This window comes from Sminthopsis crassicaudata, chromosome 2, assembly GCF_048593235.1.
Source record: "Sminthopsis crassicaudata isolate SCR6 chromosome 2, ASM4859323v1, whole genome shotgun sequence".
NCBI lineage: Eukaryota > Metazoa > Chordata > Mammalia > Dasyuromorphia > Dasyuridae > Sminthopsis > Sminthopsis crassicaudata.
This window is the reverse complement of record NC_133618.1, coordinates 617642540-617666433: the sequence shown is the minus strand read 5'-3', so window position 1 is coordinate 617666433 and position 23894 is coordinate 617642540. Positions and strand designations below refer to the sequence as shown.

General features: G+C 36.2%; 2 protein-coding genes across 13 annotated transcripts in view; one reads left to right on the top strand and one right to left on the bottom strand.

Moving 5' to 3' along the window:
* Positions 1–632: 632 nt before the first annotated feature.
* On the bottom strand, positions 633–11596 carry SENP8 (SUMO peptidase family member, NEDD8 specific). Of its 2 annotated transcripts, none has more exons than XM_074296179.1 (2): positions 11494–11596; positions 633–1718 (listed from the first exon to the last, which is right to left on the bottom strand). In XM_074296179.1, the coding sequence occupies exon 2, from the start codon at positions 1680–1682 to the stop codon at positions 1044–1046; it is 639 nt and encodes a 212-aa protein (XP_074152280.1). In that variant the 5' UTR covers positions 1683–1718; positions 11494–11596; the 3' UTR covers positions 633–1043. The 2 variants fall into 2 exon arrangements, with proteins under 2 accessions (XP_074152280.1, XP_074152279.1); XM_074296178.1 differs by lacking the exon at positions 11494–11596 and adding an exon at positions 11331–11389.
* A 150-nt stretch (positions 11597–11746) lies between these two features.
* MYO9A (myosin IXA) overlaps positions 11747–23894 on the top strand; it is a 274357-nt gene continuing 262209 nt past the window's right edge. For all 11 annotated transcript variants that reach the window (XM_074296171.1, XM_074296170.1, XM_074296173.1 and 8 more), the window contains exon 1: positions 11747–12134. The gene's annotated coding sequence lies outside the window, so the exon portion shown is untranslated. The remainder of the gene's footprint in view (positions 12135–23894) is intronic.

Sequence of the window (23894 nt, the reverse complement as noted above, 5' to 3'; positions counted from 1 at the left end):
CAAAAGTTGAGGCTAGGGAAAACTTCTGACGTTACACAGTAGCAGCCAGCCCCTACAATGCCAATATATATGAAATTGAGGCAAACCAGAGCAATCTGTTTAGTACAAAATTATTCAATATCCCTATTTTTTTTCTTGCACTTTAGGAATTAGACAGAATGGGTCAGTGAATAAATTTCATCTTTCTCAATGATTTGCAGAGGGAGATGGGGAAGTTTTCTTGTGATGAACAGCAAATATTTGGAAACAAACAACCTCAAATAAAACTGATCCTGTTACTTTAGAGTAGTGGTCCTCAAACTTTTTAAATGGGGGGCCAGTTCACTGTCCCTCAGACTGTTGGAGGGTCGGACTATAGTAAAAACAAAAACTCACACTGTCTCCACCCCTCAGCCCATTTGCCATAACCCGGTGGGCTGCATAAACGTCCTCAGTGGCTGCATCTAGCCTGCAGCCCATAGTTTGAGAACCTCTGCTTTAGAGCTTGACTAAGGTTTTATCATTATTATTTTATCCATTATCAGCTTCCATTTCTTTGGTCATTTTGTATGTAGGGGTTGGGCTAATCAAGGGACTGTGATTTTTTGATGTTCCATTTCTGCTATTTTAGTGACTGCTTCCTCATTACTATGGCTCCTAATCTTTCTAGATTGTGAAAAAGTTTTTTTTTTTTTTTTTTTAATTTGGCATAGACCAATTATATATACAAATAATATATTTCAGTAACAGATAGATGGTTAGATGTAATCAATTGCAAAATAAAAGTTTTGGTGCAGACTACTAACCAAGTTTGAAAATAAGCGATCTGGAGGTATTGGTACATGTAGTTTCATAGGCTACATTACCCTGAAGTTATGGTTAAAGTATGGCCTTTCATTGTGATGATGCCTGAGAATTATATATATATATTTAAAGGAGAGTACAGCCTTGACATTGAGCATTTCTCTCTACCTTGGGTGCAGAATCAGAGATTTAAAGAATAGAAAGAAAAATGAGAAAATGTTGAAATTCAAGAAAAGATGAAGATAATTATTCAGAATGAATCATTTTCTTGCAAGTTTGGAGATGAGATCTTTCCACTCTGCCCTCTTCCTTGTGATATACATAGGCGTGATATGCTGCAACCGTGGTTCTGGCTGTCCTTTAAAAAAGCCCTGACACAAGGCCTCTGTGTTACAGATTACATACATTCCACAGTCATAGCTGTTTTGTTGAGCAGGGGCTTTCTCTTCCACAAATGCCACTTTGTCCCCTCTTTTTCCCAAAAAGGCCTCCATTTTCCCTGCTACCTGTCTTGCATGGACAGAGTTGCTCCTACTATGTGAATCATAATGGGAAAATCTATTTTTGTCTTGAAGATAAACCAACAAACTCCAATGAGTTCCCCCAGCTGCTTGATTGGAATTATTATTGATGGGTAAGAATATAACTCTCTTGTGGGGCAAGTCAAGAGGCTGAAGGAACAGGGTGATCTCCTCTGGACTGGTGGTACACTTGATGAATTGAGTAACTTCTGGGCTGATGAAACACACTTGGTCTGAGCAGTCATGGAACTGGTCACTAGCAAAGTACTCAAAAGCAAATCCAATAATATGATCATTAAGCCAGCTGGGAGGATCCAACAATGAGACATCTGATTCCCGCAGTAAACTGTCCATGTAACTCAAAACAACAGGGTCCATTCTTCACAGAGACCAACTGGAAACAAACGCCAAGAGCTGAAGCAAAGGGTAGAAGATAACATTTACTGATATATATCTTGTATAAATACTTTTGAGAAAACTAAATCATATTTGTAGGAAGTGTAGAAGAACAATAAGTTAGATCAAATGACCTATGCTATAGCTCTTATTCAAAACATCTTATTATTCAGGTGTTCGGGGCCCAGATTTTTTATCAGTAAAAAAAAAAAAAAAAAAAAATCAAATTAGTACTACCGTGTGCTGCCCTCTCCAAAATTCACAAGGTTGTGAGACTTCAATGGCATAGTTTATATAGGTATATTAATTCCATTTGCTATATAAATGTTGGTTATTATTTCTCTATTCCTATTTGTGGATGGGAAAATTGACAACTAGTAAGCAGGATAATTATAACTAGAACTCAGGTCTTTTGAATCAGTTCAGGGCTCTGTTGACTACTGTCATAGTCACAGCTGACATTTTTATGACATTATAGTGCACATTCTGAAGTATTATGAAAACTTCCAGAAGATAACATTCTGGAAGGGGCCTTTCTCTTCCATGGGAAAGGGAATTTGTTTACTCATTCAGGAATTTCCAATTCCAATGAAATCATGAGTCTAGTCCTTGTCCTATAAAATTTTAAAAGATCTCCAAAATAACCGCAGGAAGGAGCTACAGATACTGTTGCTCCCTTTTGTTTTAAAAGATGAGAAAAAAGTGTTGTAAACCTTGGGATCTTTACTATGGAGGTAAATTGACAGCTTTCCAATGTGGAAAAGGCAAGGGAATTCTGATAAATATTTACTGACTGGGTGGGAAATGTATGCATGAAACACTTTTAAGTTTAATTAATTCAATTGAATTTAAAGTTTTAATTAAAATTAATTTAAGTTTTACATTTAAACTGTATTATTAACATTTTCTATTACTTTCTTAAGTCTAGAAATTAACAAAATAATACACTAACCTCTGAGGAAAAAAAAAGAAAAGATGAGAAAAATAAGGTCCAGTTGAATAAAAAGCTGACATTCACAAATCTCATATAGATAGAAGTGGGACTCGGTGCCTAAGTCCAAGAGTGCTATCTGTTTTCTCTCTAAAAAATGTTTAAATAGAAATTGTTTTTAGTCTGCTAAGATGGTAATTGGCTTAATTCTTCCTCATAGGACTGTTGTGAAGAAAGTGCTTTATAAACCTTGAAGAATTATTGTATACCAAATTGTATTTGTTTGTATTTAATGTTAGATAGAAGTTTCAGCAAATAAGGAAACATTTTTTAATAAAAGAAAAAAAAAAGGTGAAAAGTAAGAACAGCCTCCTTTTCTGCTTTTGGGGTGGGGATAGAAATTGATCATTTGGGGGATTGTAATAAAGTTGATTAATCTCCTGATCTAGTTCCTTGGAAATGCCTGTATTGAGTTAGGGAGCAAATTTGTTCCAGTATTTTACCTTTGGCACTAGGTGCTAGAGGGGTGCTTACTCCAAAAGGAACTGTTGTTCTTTCCCCATATAAGATGTCATTATAGAAAACATCAATATGTTATCAATGTACACAAATCAGGCAGTTCTGAATAGTACTGGATTTACAGTATCTTATGTTCTCTACAGATAAATGAACCCAATAAATTCTTAATGTTTTAATAGAAAATTCCTCTGTAGTCAAAGCTCAATAAAAGAATGAATCTCATTATTTGTAATGATATTTTTAAAAAATTTCATATACTAGTGAAGCTATTACAAAGTACAAAACAGTCAAAGATTAAATGTGATTTTTAAAAGGTCAACAATTTGATGCAAGGTATCTTGATTACTTGTTAACCTACAAATTTTAAAAAGCACTGGAGTAAGGAACTAGACATTAACTAGTTGCATGGCAAGTCATTTAACTTTTCTATGTCTGAGTTTCCTCAATTGATAAATGCAGAATTGTAGTGGAGGATTCTGAAGACTCTTCTGGCTTGAAAATTCTGTACAGTCCAAGTCTAAAACTTCCATGTAATTCTTGCATTATAGGTACTTAATAATTGTTGAAAAAAAGAATTAATGTTTAAAAAGTGGTGGTTATATGTTACTTGAGGAAATGCTTCCTACTGCAATTTGTTAAATGATTTTCAAATCTAGTTAACGTGTTGTGTTTTATTGTTCAGTTATTTTTCAATCATGTCTGACTCTTCATGACCTTATTTGGGATTTTCTTGATAGAGATATGGGAGTAATTTGCCATTTCCTTCTCCAATTCATTTTATATATGAGGAAACTGAGGCAAACAAGGTTAAATGACTTGTCCAGAGTCACATGGCTAGGGTCTAAGGGTCAGATTTGAACTTAGGAAGATGTGTTGTCTTGACTCCAGACCCAGCATTCTATCCATTGCTCAACTATGCCGTTTAAATAGTAACTACTGAGCAGAGAAAAAAATCTTTCAAGTTATTTAAAAGTTGACATGCAACATTAATATTTTTAAATCAAATGACACCTATATTTAAGACATCTAATTACTCTTGATGTTTTATATATTACAAAATACAAAATTGTGAATCAGAATAATTCATTCCATAAAACTGCTTCTTGTAATATAGCTTAAAGTCATATTATAATAAGGATGTTACAAGTAAATTAGAGCAAAGGAATGGAATCTATTGAGATTAATTAACAATAGCATTTATAGTGAAATATACTCTATTGCATATGTGGAAAATGTGCATATAGTTGTCAGAAGATGAAAATGCTAATATTGTTTGCCTTAGTAATAAAGTCTCACTAAGGAAGTCCAGACTTTTTACTCATTTCTTTTAAAATGTATAAAATATATAAAATTTATTTACATAAGTATATGAATAACAATCTTTCATGTGTAGATCCATGTATGTACACACACACATATACATAAATTTAAAAAAGAATGAGTCAAAAGTCTAGACTTAGATATCATGAGTCTTTATTAAAGCAAACAATAAATTTACATAATTATTTTAAATAAAATATATAAATCACTTAACACAATCTCCTACATCTACATATACATAATGCAGAAGATAGTTATTTACTTTTATACATTCATATATATTTTATAATACATAATATTCCTTAAGTCATCTTGTATTTACATATACAACTATAAAACAATTTCATTTTGATGCTGTCACACAAAATTAAGTTTTTACATCTTTAAATTGAAGATAATATCCATAAGTTTAGTTCTCTCTCATGAGTTTGCTAAGGAATTTAAATATAAATCAATATAAAGTATAACCTTAAAATATTCTATAAATGAGTTATGAAGAACTTTCTAACAATTACTTAGCTTACCCAAAATGCACAGAATCCCAGAAATAAAAGAAACTCTAGAAAACATTATATAAGGATTTGTTTTAAGACGTCATGAAAAAAGCAGTAGCTCTGCTGCACAGAATAAGTGCCTAAAAGGTCTTATTTTTCAAATATACTCTTTGGTGGTTGTACTATGTAGGGTTTAAATGTTAATTGCTCAGAAATACCCCAACTGCAACTGATGGTTACTGTAACATGACACTCTTAATTGCCAGTAAAATGATTCACTAAATTTAATCAAAGCATAAGTGCCAGTTGTGTATTAGTGGTCAAGTCACTTATTGAAGTTAATGACAATTTCATCATGATAAAGTTTGAAGTATAATCCAGCAAAATCAAGTTAAGAATTTTAACAAAATTTCACTTTTTGAATCAATCTTGGAATTTTTGTTAGGCAGCATTTTGAAATCAACTAGCTCAAACTCCCACCCAATATATGAATGTTTGCTAAATGGTCATCCAGTCTCTGGGATTGAAATTTCAGAAACGATACCTTCTCTGTTTTGATATGCAGCCCATTTTTCTAGTTAAGATCCCATCTGGAGTGTAAAATTCAGTTCTGGCTGCCACATTTTATGAACACTAACAAGTGGGGAGAGTGTGCAGTGCAGTGCAGTGCATAGGATGGGATGGGCAATGAGTACAACATACCCTATAAAAATCAGTTGAAGGAGTTGGAGCTGTTTAGCTTAAGAAAAGAAGGCTTAGGTTTTGGGGGTGAGGGGGGGAAGAGTGGGTATGACAGATATTTTCAAGAATACGAGGGGTTATGATATAGAAAAAAAGATTAGTCTTGATATTGGGGAAAACTTCTAATTAGAAGAGCGACACAAAAGTGAAGCAGGCTGCCTCTGGAGTTTGTAAAACTTAAAAAAAAAAAAGTTTACTCGATATCCAATGTTGACCTAAGCACTAGGGAGACAAAAACAAAAGTGAAGTCAATCCTTGCCCTCAAAGAGTACACAGAAATTCTAATGGGAATTCTGAGAAGAGGATTTATTCTGATAGAATTAAATAAAGATAGAAACTAGTTGTTTTCTAGAGTTTCTTCTCTGAGATTCTGTGCATTTTGGAAATTTGATAGAAAGTTCTTATTTATAGATTATTTTTTAAGGTTATGCTTTAAATTATCATTTGATTTCCTTAGCAATCTCATGAGATGAATAATGTATCAACTCTGGTAACTAAAATTATGGACATTATCTTCAAATTAAAGATGTGGAAACTGAAGCTCAAAGTTTAAGTGACTTGCCTGAGGTACCACAGCTGGAACCCAGGCCTTCTGATGCCTAGTACTCTTTCCATTACACAATTCAGACAGCCCATAATAGCCTCCACCCAGCAATGGTCCTAATTCTGTTCTCTAGAGAAACAGTAAATTTAATCCCTTTTCCATATGATAGCCTTTCAAATAATAGATGAAAAACATTTTTAAAAGATGCAAGGCTGCTGAGAATTTCCACATCAACGGGGCCTACTATACACAGCTGGTGGAATATTGTCAGATTCAATATGTTTGCACCTGTAGTGCCTGATCCATAACTGGCATTGAAAAAATGCTTTTTGAATTGAATTTATTAGCAGAATGACATACAATTTTTTTTCTAAGCCCCATACTATTCAGATTCATTTTTACATTACTATGTTCCTCCATGTAGAAAACCAAACTCCAAATCAAGCTAACAATCATTAAGTCTCTTGAATTGGTACTAAAAACTTTTTTTAAAAGACCTTATTGCAATGGATCTTATCCTAATTTTTATATCAGCTAATTCCTCTTAAGTATTCCCTCCTCTGATTAGCAGTCATGTAATCTCCATAGATTTAAATTTTACTGACTTTTCATTTTTAAAATTACTTCAAATTTCCAAAAAATTATATATTTGATCACAATTAAAATATGACATAAGATTGATAAAACAAGTGATTTTCCAAGGAATCAATTAAATTTCTTTTCACCCAACAGACTTTTCATAAAAATTCAGCAACAGCCTTGGTAAAACAAAAGTCTCCAAAGCAAAAAACCTGAAACAATCTCAATAATCCAGCCAAATAAAGAATGGCTACCACAAAAATCAAAGCAATAATACAAAGAACTATACAAAAGAAAAACTGTTTCTGTGAACTTAAGCTGAGTAATTTGTTTTAAAAAAGTTATTTTATAACATCCACACGATGACAAAATATCACTATTTTACAAGTGAAGAAATTCAGCTATCAGTTTTTAAAAGAATTTTGATGTTATGCCTGACAAATTTTTACAAAACCTGGCAGTGGAAGATGGACACTTATTTTCTTCCATTACTTAAAAATGTCTTATTAGGAGAGAGGTGCAGATAACCTCTCGAGTCTCCTTAGTCCCAAAGTTTTAAGATCCCCCCCCCCCTTTTTTTTTAATCTAGGCATATTTATCAATGGCAAAGAAGTAAAACAAGATAATTGTTCCCAGTCTACCAGTTTTCCTTCAACTACTAGAATTCAAAATATAATCAAATTATATATTTTTCTTTTATTTTAGAAGGGATCTCAATTTGAAGTAAATATTAAGCAATTTTCTTTTGGATGGCCATGATTATTCTTTTCTATCACAGAATTGTCCTTTGTTTGGAAAACTTCCTATGCTAATACTGTATGATAATGAATTAAAATTGTATTAGTCTAAACAAATTAGGAAGAAGACTAATTTGAACTAGTAAAAAGTCTGGCTAGCAATCCCATTTTAAAGATATTGGAAGTGCAGTAGAAATAGATGGGATTTAGAGTCAGAAAATTGGGCTTGACTACCTACATTGCTATTTACTACCTATAACTTACAACTTTTCTGGGCCTTAGTTTCTTCATCTTTTAAGGTGGGAGTTTACTGGGCTAAATGATCTCTGATAGTACTCAGCACCAAATCCATAGAGATTAATAAAACCGAGGTTCAAAGAAGTTGGTCCATAGTCATGTAGCTAGGAAGTATCCTAGTTAAAGAATTCAAACTATGGCTCCTAAGTCTGTCATTGTCTATATTTTGTAAAAACATGAAAATAAATTTTTTTTCTAGAGCCTATTTTAGTAAACCAAAAGTTAACACAGTATGGTACAATAGAAGGCTCAGATTTAATAATTCATTTATATTCATTGTTTGGTATGCAAATTGTATTGAAAAAACCTTGAAAACAGTTCTTTTAAAAAGAACATTTTCCTCTTAAAGTTAATTTATGTTCTGCAAATTATTTCATAGAATAAATATATTTTTGTCTTGTCCTCAAGTTATCTAATTATTGGGTTTCAAACTAATTAGGTTTTATTTTTTATTGACTAAAAGCAGTTATAAGTTCGGTCTATGAAAAATGAACTTTTCCTTTCATAAATGTTTTTAGCCTTTTAAAAAAGTTTTCTGAATAACTCTGTGTTAAATAAAGCACATATAATAGACATTCTCCTGTAGTAGTAGATCACAGTTGTTAATATAAACTGGTTAGTTGAGCAGTGTTATTTTTATTTTCTCATTAACTTCAATGTTGGCTTATGGGAAAAGTTATCAAAATTCAGGTTTTGAAAAAATAAAAACCTATTAATAATAATCTCATGAACATATTTATTCATTGGTCATCAGGCAATATCAAGATTAGGGTCGAAACTACCCTCTGAATACTTAAATATTAAAAAGGCAAATGTTTTTACAGGCATTGAGATGATACATATTTTAATAAAGAAAAATATACAAAGTTAATTTCAGAAAGGTTTTCTCCAATATGTAAGATTTTTAAAAAGCTTTCCAATGACCAAATGTTATCTTTTCTTTAAAGACAGAAAATATCAGAAAAAGTGTATTCATTCATACAAACACATTCAGCTACTGAATAAAGACTTTCATATTTTGAAACTACTTTGATCTTTAACAAATTTTTTGGGCAACAATAACGTGGCATACAAAATAGGCACCTGGAACACAGACAGTGAACTCTCCTTAGAAACAGGGGATTTGTAGTACTATGATATTCAAAACACAATTTGATGAGTACTATACTTTAAAAGGACAGAGTGAATAAAAGCCTTGAATTAAAAAACAAACCCACTAGATTTGTCAAAACATTTTATGCATGACAATTTTTTAAATGTTAAAGTTTAGATTGAAATGCAAACTATGTTTAAATAGTTTTGAGTTAGACATTTTTATTGTATCTGTCTCATCTTAGAATATCTTTTATTAATAAGTTTAAACTGTAGCTCATTTTAGGACAACAGATTTAGAGTTGGAAGGAGCTTCTGTGAATATTTTGCTCTATAGTTCTCCATTTACCATACTAGTGTCAACCGTTCTGAACAGTTGGCTCTGACATGGATATGGCAAGTTCTTGGGGGTGGAGAGAGGCGACACAATTTGTAAATTCATTAGTGTGGAAACTCCTGTGTTAATCATCAACTTCATAATTTATAAATTTAGTTATCTGGGGGCACCTAGAGGTGAGGAGATCTGACCCAGGACCCATAGTAGTCCAATGTGCCAAAAGAACGTGAAGCTAGGTTTTCCAGCCTCCAGGATTCACTACCCATAAAGTTATGTCCTTAACCTAAGTAATATGGATAAACCATTCAGCAAATAGCTTTGAGAAGTAGATCTCATATTCATATTCAGAAGATTACCTAGATTTATTAGTTTCTTCTCATTGTATACAAATAATCTAGGAATTAAAAAAGTAACAAAGTTTCTTCTCCCCTCCAGGCTGTCTAAATAAGCTTTCCAACTCAACATTCCAGCAATATCTACTCTGTTCATCTGTGAAGTAAAAGGGTTTTTAAATCTTTTATACAGGAATTCCCAACACACAGATATGGGCCTTGGATTTCTAACTTGTTAAAACTTGGAAGGTACTTTTAAGAATTCCTTTAATCTAGCTCAGCTTTATTCAAACAAAATTATCGGGAATAACACGTTTTACTTAATTATGTCAATGTGTAATACATTCCACTCTTTATATATTTAATATGGCATTTACAATACTACCTTGGATTCATAATTGTTATATATTTCTCATTTCTGGGCTATAAAACTGCTAGAGGATCGGTCCAAAGCAGATTTTAACAGTCAAGCAGATACTGTGGATATTCCCATCCTCCACTTACACACGGGGTGAAGTTCCAGCCAGGGTCCATCTGTCCCAAGCTCTTCCCACTAAATCCCATGCCTATCGAAATAGCCCAAAGCCCATTGGATCCGGAGTCCGATGACTAGGGTTCTCGCCTGTCTATGTGACCCCGCTAAGTTAGACTCTCTAACTTGTTTCCTCATCTGTAAAATGGGGACACTTGACTTTCTGTGAAGATCAACTGAGGACGCCTGTGAAAGTATTCAGTAACTGCCCAATAATTCAAGAATGTAGGGCAATAATATCAGCTGATTAAATTATATGTTTGTTGAAGAAAAATATATAAAATAGGGGGCTTGTGGCTTACCACATAATATGACATATCAATTAATTTTTTTTAAACTTCAAAGCCTTCTCCCAAATTGGGGGGGGGGTGACAGGAAGCAGTTTAACAACAGTAGAGATAATAGGGTGAGCTCGTTTAACGAGCCCCCCCCCCCCCCAGGTGATTCATGAAAAGGTTAGGCCTTCCTGACTCACTAAATGGGGGCAGGAGCGGCGAGGTGGAGGAGGGGAGCAGCTGATCTTCTAGGTCTGCAGGTCACAGCCCGGGTGTTCCTAGCAAGGTCTGGGCTGGCTGACAAATATACAAAGTTGCCTTCTGCCGCGGTTTGCTTGGCGGGAGCCGAGGGCTTGGGTGACAGTTTGCCCCAGTCCGGAGTCCCCAGGCTCGGGCAGGTGCAGCCCTGGGTCCCGCCGATGGGTTTCGCGGAGCTGAGGTACACAAAGTCCTCAGCCAGGCGCCCTTTCTAAGGGAGCTGCGCGGCTACTGAGGGGAGAAATCCCGAGAAGCCGCAGCTTTCCCAGGTAAAGGGTCCGGGAAAGGGGGGCGGGGAGCTCACCGCCCGGCTCAGGGTCCTTTGCCCACTCACATGGAGCGGCACGTGTGTGTGTGCGGGAGGAGGGTCCTTGTCTCCAGGAGCGCTGCCCTCCCCCTTCCCCAGGGTTTGGGCCCCTCTCCCAGCATTGGCGCTGTCCCGGGTGACAGACCGCGGGGAGGGCGTCCCCGGACCCTGAAGACCCTCGGAGCCGCGGCCTGGCTTTCCTTTCCAGACTTCAGAACAGACCGACCGGCGGGGTCAGGGGACAAACTGCCACATTTCCCCCTCTCCCCGCACGAGCGACTGGCCCTCCTCAGCTCCGCAGGACCGGCTCACACCGGCTGCTCCCGCCCTCTTACCTGTCTCGGGCTTCACCCCCCGGGACGCGCCTCCGTTTTGGCTCGCGCCAAACCTTCCCCCTTCCTCCCCCCCCCCAACCAGCAGTTAAGGTAGCACCGGCTGCCCGTAAAGCGAGGGCAGCCGTCGCAAACCCAGCTCTGTCTTCCTTTCTACCCGTTCTACCTTTGCGACATCGTGCTTGGAGGGAGAAAGTCAGGCGTCATTAAGAGTCGTAGTAACAGAGCAAAAAAAAAAAAAAAAAAAAAGGGGGCGGGGAAAGTGGAGGCGAAGAGTGTCCCACGCAAGCGCGCCCTTCGGAGAGGGAGAGAGGGATAGGGCGTGTTCGGGGAGTCTAGGGGACTGACGAAAAGGGGCGTGGGAAGGATGCGCGTGCCTGTCGCGAAGCCCCAGAGGGAGGGGCCCGAGGAGAAGGGGCGCGCGTGCGCGCGGTGACCGGCTAGCGAGGAGGCGGGGGCGCGGACTGAGCCGAGAGCGGGGGACCGCGGAGAGAAGGCAGCGGGGCGGTTGCCGGCGCTGTTTTCGGGAAACCGAGGAGCGGCAGCGGCGGTGGCAGCGGCGGGGGCTAGGGGTGCGGAGAGCCTCGCGGCGGGGATGAGTTCGGCGCGGGCGGAGTCGGGCTGACAGGGCGGCGGACGCAGGGGATGATCGGCGGCGGCGGCCAGACCCTCCAGCTTCATCCCTCCCAGAGCCCGAGTCCCGCCGCCTCGGCCCCGGCCCGGGGTCTCTCAGTGGAGGCCTCGCCCGCCCCGGGCTGGGGCTCCAGCCGAAGAGGCGGCGGTGGCGGACCCCGTGACGACTCGGAGGTAAGAACCGCGGAGGGGCCACCCTGCCCACGTCTTCTTCTCTCTCCCGCGGTGGGGCTGCTCGGCCCGCGCCCCGCCCCGGCGGCGGGCCGCCCCCGCCCGGCCCCAGCCGGCCGTGGAGACCGTTGGTCCGGCCTCGGAAGTCGCGGGGGCTCCGGGAGGGGGCGTGTCTGGGCCGCGCGGGGAGGCCGAGGCAGGCTTGCGCCGGACGGCCCCGAGCTGCGACCGGGGAGGGGGCTGCGGCTCGCTGGGCCGAGGCTGGGCGCGCCGGCCTCTCCCCCTGGGCGCGGGGCGGGCTCCTCCAAGGTCACCCGGCGGCCCCCGCCCCATCCTCTCTGCTCTTCGGCGTGACACCTCGCGCGGGGTGGGAGGGCGCCTGCCCCTGCCCCTGAGGTCGCTCCGGAGCTGTGTCTGGGCACGGATTCACCTGCTGCAGGGAAGGGTTTGCAGCAGAACTGCCTGGGCACGTGGAGCATGGTCTTGTTATCGATCTCTATTATTTATTAAGCGGAGTCCCGGGGAGAGGGATGCTGCAGCTTTCCTACGGGCTCTGGCGCTTTTGGATGTTCTGGAAAACGAACCCCCTAGCTGTGCCCAGCTCCCAAACGGTCATCTCGGGGGCCGCTGCTGCTCCTTGGTACTGCCTGGTTTTCTCAGAAGAGCAAGTGCAAAATGCTGCACTGATGTCATTAGTAACAAATCTGGCCGCTGCCAGAAAGTGCTCTCTCTGCTCTAGCTGTGCTAATTAATTTGTGCTTGAACTTTGAAGGAGCTGATGCAGTCAATCAGATCCAGCGGCCCAGGTTAGAATTTACCTTTCCAGCTAGGTCTCTGGGAAGCAAAATTTCATTCATCTGAGAGAACTTTATCATAAGTACCGTGTACCATAAAGGAAAAAGACTTTCTTTCCTCTCGTTCCCTCTATGTTATATAGTTAGTAAAATAGCATGGTTTTATTCCAAGTTTATCGACAGTTAAGTGTTCGCCCTTTTTTTTTTTTCACTAGTGGTTGTATCATGAAAAAATTTTCCTGATGTTTGTTATAGTTTAGAGACTCAAGAATATGATGTAATTTAGAGAGAATTCAAAATTAATCACCAAATTGCCATAACACTAGCCAGTATGACAGCTGTACTGGAGGACATAAGGCGTCTTTTTTAGCTTTAATTCTGTTCCATTCTCCATTTGGTATAGAATTAATATTTTAGCAGTAACATTAAAACAAGCATGTTCTGTTTCTTGAGGTCTTTCCCTGTGTAACAAGATTGCTTTTAAAATAAATACTTTAAGCATTTCTAACTGGAATTATAGACCAACTAAGTTTTCAATCACAATGTCCAGTGGAAAAAAAATCTGTGCTGTTGCTCTGATCTTTCTAGAATTTTTTGTCTGGGGGAAGTGAAAAATTGCAGTGCTGCTTGGCATGAAGTGAAAATACAATTTTTAAAATTGACATATTGTTTAAATTGTGCTTTCTTTTATAGTATCTTGCTACCATTATCTTTGCTATTCAATAATGCTTTATTTTCTCTTTAGAGTATTTGATGGTCATCTGGGCTTTGTAGATTATAGATTGTGGCCAAAAAAAGGTAATTTTGGCACTTTGGCATTTTTACATATTTTGTACAACTGTGATTTTTGAGTAATCTTTTTATTGGCATTAGATTGAATTTTGATGTCATCAATGAAATGCATGAATAAATAAAAACTTTATTGACCACATAATAAGATCGAGAGATAATGGTTATACAGCCTTGGATTCCAAGGATATCCTTACTCCTTCAAGATAAGGAAGAAGGCCTACTAGTCAATTGGATAGATCCTTTTTGTAAAACTTAGTTGAAAGGCATGGACAAGATAGGTAAGCTTGGCTAGATGGAGGAATTTGGAGGAATGTCCACATCACTTATAGAGGGATCTACCCTCCTCCCTCCCTTAGTCCTTACTCTGTCTCTCTCCACACAACACACACACACACACACACTCATAAGACAATAAATATAAAGATCATTTTAGAAAAGATGTTCTGAAAACTTGCCAATATTGTATGAAATTAATTATTAAAATCAAACATAAGACTTTAATTTGAAAAATGGCAATTGATATTTTTATATTTTTGTTTATGATCTTGTACTAGTTATTAAGGGATTCTAGGCTAATAATAGGATGATTTCTTTCCTGTCCTCTTCCCATCTAATATCTTTAATGTGACTGTGCTTTTCTTCCTATTGGAAGAAATGTTGATGTATTCATTGAAAGCTTGGAATATATGGATTTGTAGGGATCTTGGCAGTTTTCTTCCTTGACCACAACTTCTTTTATAAAGTTAGACCCATATTCAGAGAGGGAGAAGGAAGAAAGAGGAAAAGGAGAACGAAGTAAATCTTTACTCTGCTGTATTTGCTTCTTTCTTTAGGTTAAGGATCATGCATCATAGTAGAAAGTGTTAACTAGTGAATTGCATTTTGAAATACTTTACAACCTTACAACAAATTTATACATTTTGACTAATGGATAAAAACAAAATAAGTTGCATTGGTATTTAGTTCTTGATGAAGAAGAATGATTGGGTCTTTTTTATTCTTTTTAAGTGAAGGATCTGATAGAAATTAGTAATACAAAATCTGCCCATGCCATTTCTCTTCCTTTTAGAATCTGTTCAATTGCTAATAGTCTATTTGAAGGAATCTTATATATTTCAAAGAAAAACTCTTTGCCCTTTAAAAATGAAAATATTATTTTTATAATCCTAAAAATGTTACTTTAATGTTGTCCTTTTATTTTTAGAACACTAATTTCTGAGAAATTAAATAGAAAGAAGGACATTTGGTGAGCACTCTGAAGTCTGTGACTTGAGTTGGAATTTATTCTTTCACTATCTTTGTTGGATCATAGATTTAGAACTGACAAGGATTATTTAAACTCTGACCCTCAATTTCCTTATCTTCATGAGTTTAAAATCTGGCCTGAAACACTAGGTGTGTGATGTGATCTTTGAGTCACTTAACCCTGTTTGCCTCAGTTTCCTCATCTGTGAAAAGAGCTAAAGAAGGTTTAGTGGCAAACCATTCTAGATGTGACAGAAATATCAACATCACCACCACAACTTGATGGGAAGGGAGGAGTTGTGGAAGGTTGTAAGAAGCAGCATGAAGTTCATTAGGTCCTACAAAGCTTTGACACATTCTTATTCGACAACCCTTGGGTAAGCCCTTTAAGCTCTCTTTTACCCCCAAGGAAATCTTAGATCAAATTACACAATTGTTGATCTTCATTGATAGAGGGAGTTTTTACATATATTTATATGAGATCATGCATGTAGATCAAAGGAAAAAAAGGACAATAATTGATCATCTATTTGAAGGAAGAGATATATAAATATTAAATTTAAACATATGCACTATTTTAAGTACTTCTGTAGGAGGCAAATATTTGTTATTTTCATTTTCTACGTAGGAAAAAAAATTCAGGGAGATGTTGAAGGACTTTTTTCCCCTGTTTGAATGAAAAAAGAAAAGTCAGGTTTTCATATATTCATATATGAAATATTCAATAAATATCCAATATATTCATATATTGGGTTTTATTTAAATCACAACATACCTTTATGTTAAGGTATTATTACCTTATGTAATTGGTATCTAATAATAGTTAAGGAATAAAAAGTCACAACAACATAATGGGTTGAAAATGAAAACCTCTGTTTAAAACAAACTAATTCATATAGTTAAACATATTTCCTAGGAAGAAGAGAATTTTTCTTTTTTAGGTTCCAGTTTTTGACCTGATGATAACAAATTGACATTTGATACCAGAAAGTCATTTGCAGTGTTCTGTGGTACCTGGTTATGACTTTTGCTTTTGATGGTGACATTTTGAGTGAAATACTATAGAATTTTGTAAATATAGTAAAAGAATGGATTTTAAACTTAGATCATGTTAAAAAAAATCACTTTAAAAATCTATCTTAAGCATTTTCAAGAGAATAATTTAGTCATTTTGAACTTCGGAAAAGGAATTCAAGTATATTCCTTTAATTTCTCCCTTTTATTATATTTTATTATAACAAAAAGCTGTAGTACTTTACATTCTACTTCTGTTTAACCCTAAACCCTAAATATGATTATTTTGCATTACAAGTTTGTTTTATATAATTACATATTTGTTGTATGGAATGACTTGTCAATTTCTTATAAATGTAATTTATGTTAATAACTTTCTCTTCTCTCACTCTCTTGTTAACCCTTTATAATCCAACTTCAGACCTTATTATTCCACTAATATTGCTCTCTCCAAAGTTATTAATGGTCTCTTGACTGCCTAATCAAATGACCTTTTCTCAGTTCTCAGTCTCTTTGAGCTCTCTTCAATCTGATACTCAACAGAATCATAGTCTTCTCCTTGACCCACTCTTTTCTCTCTGGGTTTTCAGAATCTAGAGAGTTCTCCTTTCTGTTTTTCTTCTTCACTATCTGACTGTTCCATCTCCTTTGCAGAATCCTCTTGAGATTCCATCCTCTGTAGGTGTTCCCCAGGGTTCTGTTCTAGGTACTCTTTTTCTGTGTTATTTCACTTGGTGATTTTCATTATCTCTCATGGATTTAATTATCATCTATATGTTGGTGAATCTCAAATCTTTATGATGTGGCTCAAACTCTGTGCTGATCCTCCAATTTCAAATCTCCAATTACTTTTCAGATATCTCCACCTGGATGTCCAAAATGGCACTAATACTCTTTCCCCCAACATCTCCATCTTTTTATTTTCCTCATTACTGTAGAGAGCAACATCATCCTCCCAGTATACAGCTTAGGAGTCATCTTGGATTCTCTCTTACCCCATCAAAACAGTTCCCAACCCTTGTTGATTTCACCTTTTCAACATCTCTCCAAGATGCCCTATTTCACCATTTGATTTAATTGATGAGTGTAATCATCATTTTAAGGTTTTGTTATGTACTTTCAAATGTGTGATTACTTTTTTTTTGTATTTAATTTTTTTAGCCTTACAGATACAATAGCATTGGATCATATTTTTTTTTTGAATGGCAGGAAAAAATGTTACATATGAATAAATTTGCTGACAAAAGCACTTTTTGAATGAGATGTAGTGTGGCATAATGAAAAGAAAGCAAGCTCCTGGAGCCAGGAGAACCTAGGTTCAAGTCCCAACTGTCTTTGGGACTCTGGAAAAGTCATTTAACCTCTTAGGGTTCTAGGCAGTTCTCTCACACTCTCAACTAATAGAGGAGGTGCTGATCTGTATGGTAAGTGGGATTTTCTCATCTGGGTATTCCTTATAATAAAAATCTATGTCCAGTGCTTATCCTTCAGGTTTTGGATACTTAGAAAAGGTAGAGTTCTTAATCATCTAAAGCACTTTAAAGAAAATGTTTTGCCTCTAGGTCTTAAATGTGAATTATGATTCCAGCATATTTTGGCAGTGGGGTCATCCAACGGGCAGCTGCAGAGCAATGCTACATGTACAGCGAAAATCCAGCTTGCTGTTTTGAGTCACAGACAGCTGGTTTTCTGAAATGCTTCTCTTTTATTACAAATGTAATGATCTTTGATTGTGTTTTTCTCATAAGATTATCTTTTTTTGTGATTCTAAAGATGTTGACAGCCCTATATCTCAAGAAATAAACATGTCACCTACTATTCCTAACCTGATTGGTTGCTAGGTTGCCTTTTAACTAAAATTTTCTCCTTCCTTGTCTCTGCTTCCTGGTTTCTCTAGCTTTTGTCAAGCTCTGATAAAATCTGGCTTATAAAAATCCTATTCTGCTCCCTTCTTAATATTGGTGCTTTGTATGATTATCTTCAGTTTATTATATTACCTTGTTTATCCATAATTGTTTACATGTAGTCTCTTACTCCACTAGAATTCGACTGAGAACTTGAGGACAAGGGCTGTTTTTGCCTTTTTTCGTATCCCACAGTATATAGAATCTGTCCTGTTGTATGCTGTATGGCAGCATAGAGTTGCAAATGAAGAGATCAGACCAGTAAGCTCTGGAGTCAGTTAACCTGAATTTAATCTTGGCAAATAAGTCATCTGACCTCTTAATTTTTGCATCTGTAAATTAAGGATAATAGTACTTTTAATGCCTATGGTAACTTCATAGGATAGGAAAATGTCTCAGACTTTAAAAGTTCTATAGAAATGGAGGTCAAGAGGCAAAAATATATATTGGATAAATTCTGGGATAAGTAAAAATTTGTTCCCAAATGGAAGTAAATTGTAAGTTATGAAGTGTTTCAATTGTGTTCTTTTCTCGTTGTAAAAAGTTTCAAAACATACTTTTCTTATGTGTATCTCCAGGTCAAAAATATAAAAAGTTTTGAATTATTTCTGTTGTTGAGACCTTGGTACATTTTGTTTATTTGATCTAATTGTTCAATTTTGACATGTGGTATGTCAAATCTTATGTCAAATTTTCTAACTACATACTTAATGTGAATTATTCATTCACTGATAAGTTGTATTTTCAAATTATTTAAGATTTACTTTCATCCATCAATTAGAATTCTACATTAAATTGGACTTGCTTACAATTTCTTACAAATACTTGAGCATGCTTTCATGAATAAAAATGAGCACATTGCTTGAATTTTATTTTATGCTATTTAAATTTTTGCTTCTTAAAATTTTATTGACTATGCTAGTTTTTAATCTTAATGTCAATTTAAATTCTTTGGATAACTTTCTCCCCTCTCTACTGCCTTCCCCCTTTTGATCTTTGTCACAAACTCCAGTTATTTCATTTTAAAAGTTCACCTATATTTATGGATGCATTTAAAAAAAGAAATTTCAGTTTTTAATCATATGTAGCTTATTGTATTTACTATGTTTTTGTTGGTTTGCCTGATTGGACACAACTTTTTCGTAAAAGCTTGTTGGCCCCTTTTAATCACTGAAGGATGCATTCTAGTAACCAGTAAGAAATGTAAACTTAAAGCCCACAACTTGTCATTAAGCAGTAATATTTACCATATTAAGTAAACACTATCCTGTTGTTTAAGCTATAGAGTTTTACATTTGCTGTGTCAGCATGGTTTGTGGGTGGTAGTAGGACAGAGGAAACCCTGATTGAGAGCTGGGCCAAGCCAGGAAGTATGGAACATGATGGCTAGCAAAAAGTCACAACCAGAGGTGCATATATTAATTAGTGTTGATATAGAAATAGTAGGATGCTTTTTTTTTTTTTTTTTTTTTTTTTTTAAATATTCTTAATTCTAAGGGTAAATCAGAAATTCAAATTGGGATTTCTGGCAAGACTGAATGAATGTTGAGTAAAAGTAAACAATTATGGTTTGATACCCAGAGATCCGGTAGGAAGAGACCTATGGGGTGGAGGTCTTGGTTGTCTCCTGATTTAGTTGAACAGCAAAGTGTGTGCTGCAGACTTCTGTGGCTACCACCATAAAAACAGAAACTAGATACTAGGTTGTGTTGGAATTTTTCAAGTTATAGTAATATAGTGTAATGTCTGGGCTAGCTTTCTGAAGGTCCTCTGGAAGGGCCTTATTCTCATTCAGCAGGATAGACACCACGAGAATGGACAAGAATAGAGCCCAGTATTTATTGTCTCTTACACAGTCTGTGTCTGTCATAGTCTGACCCAGCCTCATTCAGCAGTCTGCCAGTCTCAGCCAGTCTCAACCAGTCCCGTCCCCCCTCCCCACACTTTTTCCCCAGTTTAAATACCCTATTACAATTACATTATTACAGTATACTGAGTATGTGTGAACTAGAGAACCATTACATCACCATATTAAGTATTAAGTATATATATGAACTAGAGAACCATTATCTCATTAATTCCACTGAGTTAATACCTTCTCCAGAATTTCAAGTATACTTCTCCAGAGTTCCTGCTCTCAACAATATAGCTAGCTCACATTGATTTGCTTAATTTTTTACTTTGTGATTTACAAGATGCTTTTCTCCTAATCTTATGCAGTGTCATTAACAATTTTGTACAAATATCATTCCCATTCTATATGAGAATAAATTGAGGCTCAGAGGTGAAGGGACTTGGCACTTTTGTCCCATGATTAGTAGATGTCAGTCAAGGATTTATTCCACTTTACTGCCATGACTTCTCTGAATTCCACTTTTTAAAGGCATAGGGCAAAGGTAATTTCCCTGGTCTGGGATTGGATTGTTGAAATCCTGTCCTGTGTAAATTCCATCTTTTTTTGCTGTCATTCTCTCCCCAATACCTCCCATCTCTTTCCTAGGAACTTTTCATGCACCTTCCTTTCTTGTTTATAGATGCTGTTCTGGGGATCAGAGCTCTGAGCTCCTTTTTTCTCTCCTGCTTGCCAATGATTGGAGTAGAATTGTTTCACTTTTGCCTTTGTATTCTCCAATGAGAATTCAAAGTCCCTGGTAAATAATAGGCACTTAATAAGTGCTAATTGATTGCTTATCTGTTCTCTTTCACTGATGTACTTAAAACTTTTTTTAGCTAGTACTAAATAGTAAAAACTGTTGATGATTACTGCTCAAATGAGCTCTGGAAGTGTTATTTCTCATTCCTTTCTCTTTTCCCCCCATGCTACTCCTTGACATCCCATTTCTTCAGGTGAATTTTATTATTTTTGTCTGCTTCTGTAAAACAACTCCTTTACAATTTGGTGTAACAGATTTTATAAATTAGATTAGATGATATTACCAGAGGCAGTGTAGTGTGATAAGTATCACTGGGATTTGGAATCAGAAAGATCTAGGTTTAAATTTCAAGTCTGATGCGGAATTAGGGGTGGGATTCTGGGAAGGTTACTCTGTATTTCTTAGGGCCTCATTTTTCTCCCTGTGAAATGTAGGGGTTGGATATGATGCTCTCTAAGGTCCCTTTTCATTCTAAATCTATGAACTTGTGATCATTTTTATGTTTTTATCGCCCAAACCTGAAGGGTAATTATGCCTCCAATTCTTTGTCATTTCTTAAAAGAGTATTTTGTATTTTATGTCTTGTGTGTCTGTAAATTGATCTCAAGATATTTTATGCATTTATAGTCATTTTGAATGTTTTTCTCCTTTCTGTTATTTCTCTTGTATTTTCTTGTTATATAGGATCCTGATTATTTTTTGTTTTGCATATTGCTATTTTTCCAAAACTAACAGTTGTTTCAAATTTTTTTTTGTTGATTCTCCAGGAGTTTCTAAACATCATGCTATCTGCAAATGGAGTAATTTTGTGTCTTTTGCAACTTTTTATGTTTTTATTTTTCTTTGCTTATAGTTATTACTAGGATTTCTAGAAGAGTCGCCAAGCAATATTGGGGAAAGGAGACATTCTTGACTTACTATTATATTTTTTTGGAAATTTAAAAAAGTATTTTCTCATTGCATATCATACTAGCAGTTGCTTTCAAATGCATATTTTTTTTTATCATATTAAAAATAGCCATGATATCTTTGCTTTGCATTTGAACAAATTAATGATATACTTTGTCAGATTTTTTTTCAACAGTTGATATAACCAATATGACTTGTAATGATTAAGAATATTATCAATTATATCATTTTTTTATGCTTCACTCTATTTCAAGGCCTGTTGTTGTTATTCCAGCCTCCAAAACTGGGTGGCCATAGGCAACAACTGAATGGAGCCAAAAACAACTTTTTGGCTCTGCCTTCCTGGACTATGTATCCTTATCCTCCTTTTCTACTCTGTCGTTTTTTCACATGTCGTCTCTCCCCCTCATCTACGTCTCTTCCTTTTGCTCTGACAGTTGCAATCAAAGGAATTCTATTAATGTCTTTGGAAGACCTGGTGACATTTGACTGCCTTATTGTGCTCACCATCTTTGTAACTTCCCCTACTTTGGCTGCCTATGCTGGCTGTTCCTCTTCAGGCAGTGTTATCTCCCCCATTAGAATGTAAATTCCTTTCTTTAATGAACTAATGCAGAGTGAAGAAAAAAGATCTAGGAGAACAGTTTATACAATAACAACATGTGAAAAACAACTTTGAAAGAATATAGAACACTAATCAGTGCAATGATAAATCAGAAAAATCAAGATCAAACATACTATTCACCTGATAGAGATGAAACTTTTAAATGCAAATGAGATATGCATTTTCAGACTAGGCTAATGGGGAAATAAATGCATTGTCCTAAATCCACTTTAAAAAGAAATTGTTCATTTGGAAGAAGGAAGAAAAGGGAGGATAAATTAATTTTTAAAATTGTTACTTGAAAAACAAAAATACAACATTCGAATATAAACTTTTTGAGGGAAGGAATAGTTTTCTTTCTGTTCCTTTCTTTTTAAAATTTTCTTGTATATTTCTATTGCTTAGCATATTGCTTGGCACATAGTAAATACCTAAGTATTTGGTTTTTTTTAAAATTCATCATGTCAATCCATTCCTTTATCTCTGATATAAATCTGTTTTTGTCATAATGAGTTATTTTAAAATATTGTTCAAATCTTACTAGATTAATTTTTTTTTTTTTTACATAAAGGAGCAGCTAGTTAGTACAGTAGGTAGAGTACTAGCCCTGAACTCAGGAGGACCTGAGTTCAAAATAGGCCTCAGACACTTAACACTTTCTAGCTGTGTGACTCTGGGCAAGTCAACCCCAATTGCCTCAAGAAAAGGAAAGAAAGAAAGAAAGAAAAAGAAAAAAGAAAGAAAAGAAAAAGAAGAAAATTTTACATAAGTAATTATTAGTGATGATGGTTTATATATATAATTTTTTCTTTGCTTTTTCTCCTTTTGTAAGGATATTGTCATTCTCCCATTCAGTCCAGTTCATAACATTCTCATTCTTTCAATCTCACTTTACTTCTCTCTCCTATATCTGTTTGATTGTCAGATCTTATTGGTCTTATCTCATCTGCATCTTTTAATATTTGTACCTTCTGTCCAGTCACAAAGTCACTACTTCCCTCTATTTTAGGGCCTCTGCTGCATAGTTACAATGGCCTCTTAATTGACCTTCCTCTATGGTTTTCCTTCTGCAATCCATCCTCCACATGACTGCCAAATCAGTAATCCTTATTCACAGGTTTGACCATGTCACTTTCTTGCTGAAGAAGATTCAGTGGTTGTTTGTTAACTGTATAGTCTTCTGTTAGGCATTTAAAACCTTTCAGGTTTTAAGCTACATTACATATTCTTCTTTTAATCAACTCTTTTTTTTTTTTTTTTTAAACCACACTGTCCTCCTTGTTCTCAATATATGCCATTGCATTTTTTACCTTAGTTCTTTTTACTTTAATTAATCATATTTTGAATATACTCTCTTTTTTTAAAATTTAATTTAATTTTTAAATAGTTTTTATTTACCAGATATATGCATGGGTAATTTTACACATTGACAATTGCCAAACCTTTTGCTCCAATTTTTCCCCTCCTTCCCCCCTCCCCCAGGTGGCAGGTTGACCAATACATGAGTATACTTTCTCTTTATCTCTGCCTCTTAAAATTAAGTACTTTAAAGCCTCAGTTTAAGTCCCATATCCTTAAAAAGATTTTTCCCACTTTTATACCGATTAATGGCATTCTATTCACTTCCATAGTTTTGTATTTATTTGTGTATGTAGTGTATTTACTTATCTTTAAACATGTTATTTTTATCCTTTGCTTGTAAACTTATTAATGGCATGGAAGAACTACTTCAAATTTTGCTTTTCAGTCTTCTGTGCTTAGCTTAGGGCCTAGTACATGGTAAACATTTAATAATTGCTTATTGACTCATGGAAAACACATACTATGTGTTTCTCAACTATAATATT

What these genes read in the sequence shown, in the direction of transcription:
- SENP8 (XM_074296179.1), bottom strand. Translation starts at nt 1,682, where the DNA reads ATGGACCCTGTTGTTTTGAGTTACATGGACAGTTTACTGCGGGAATCA.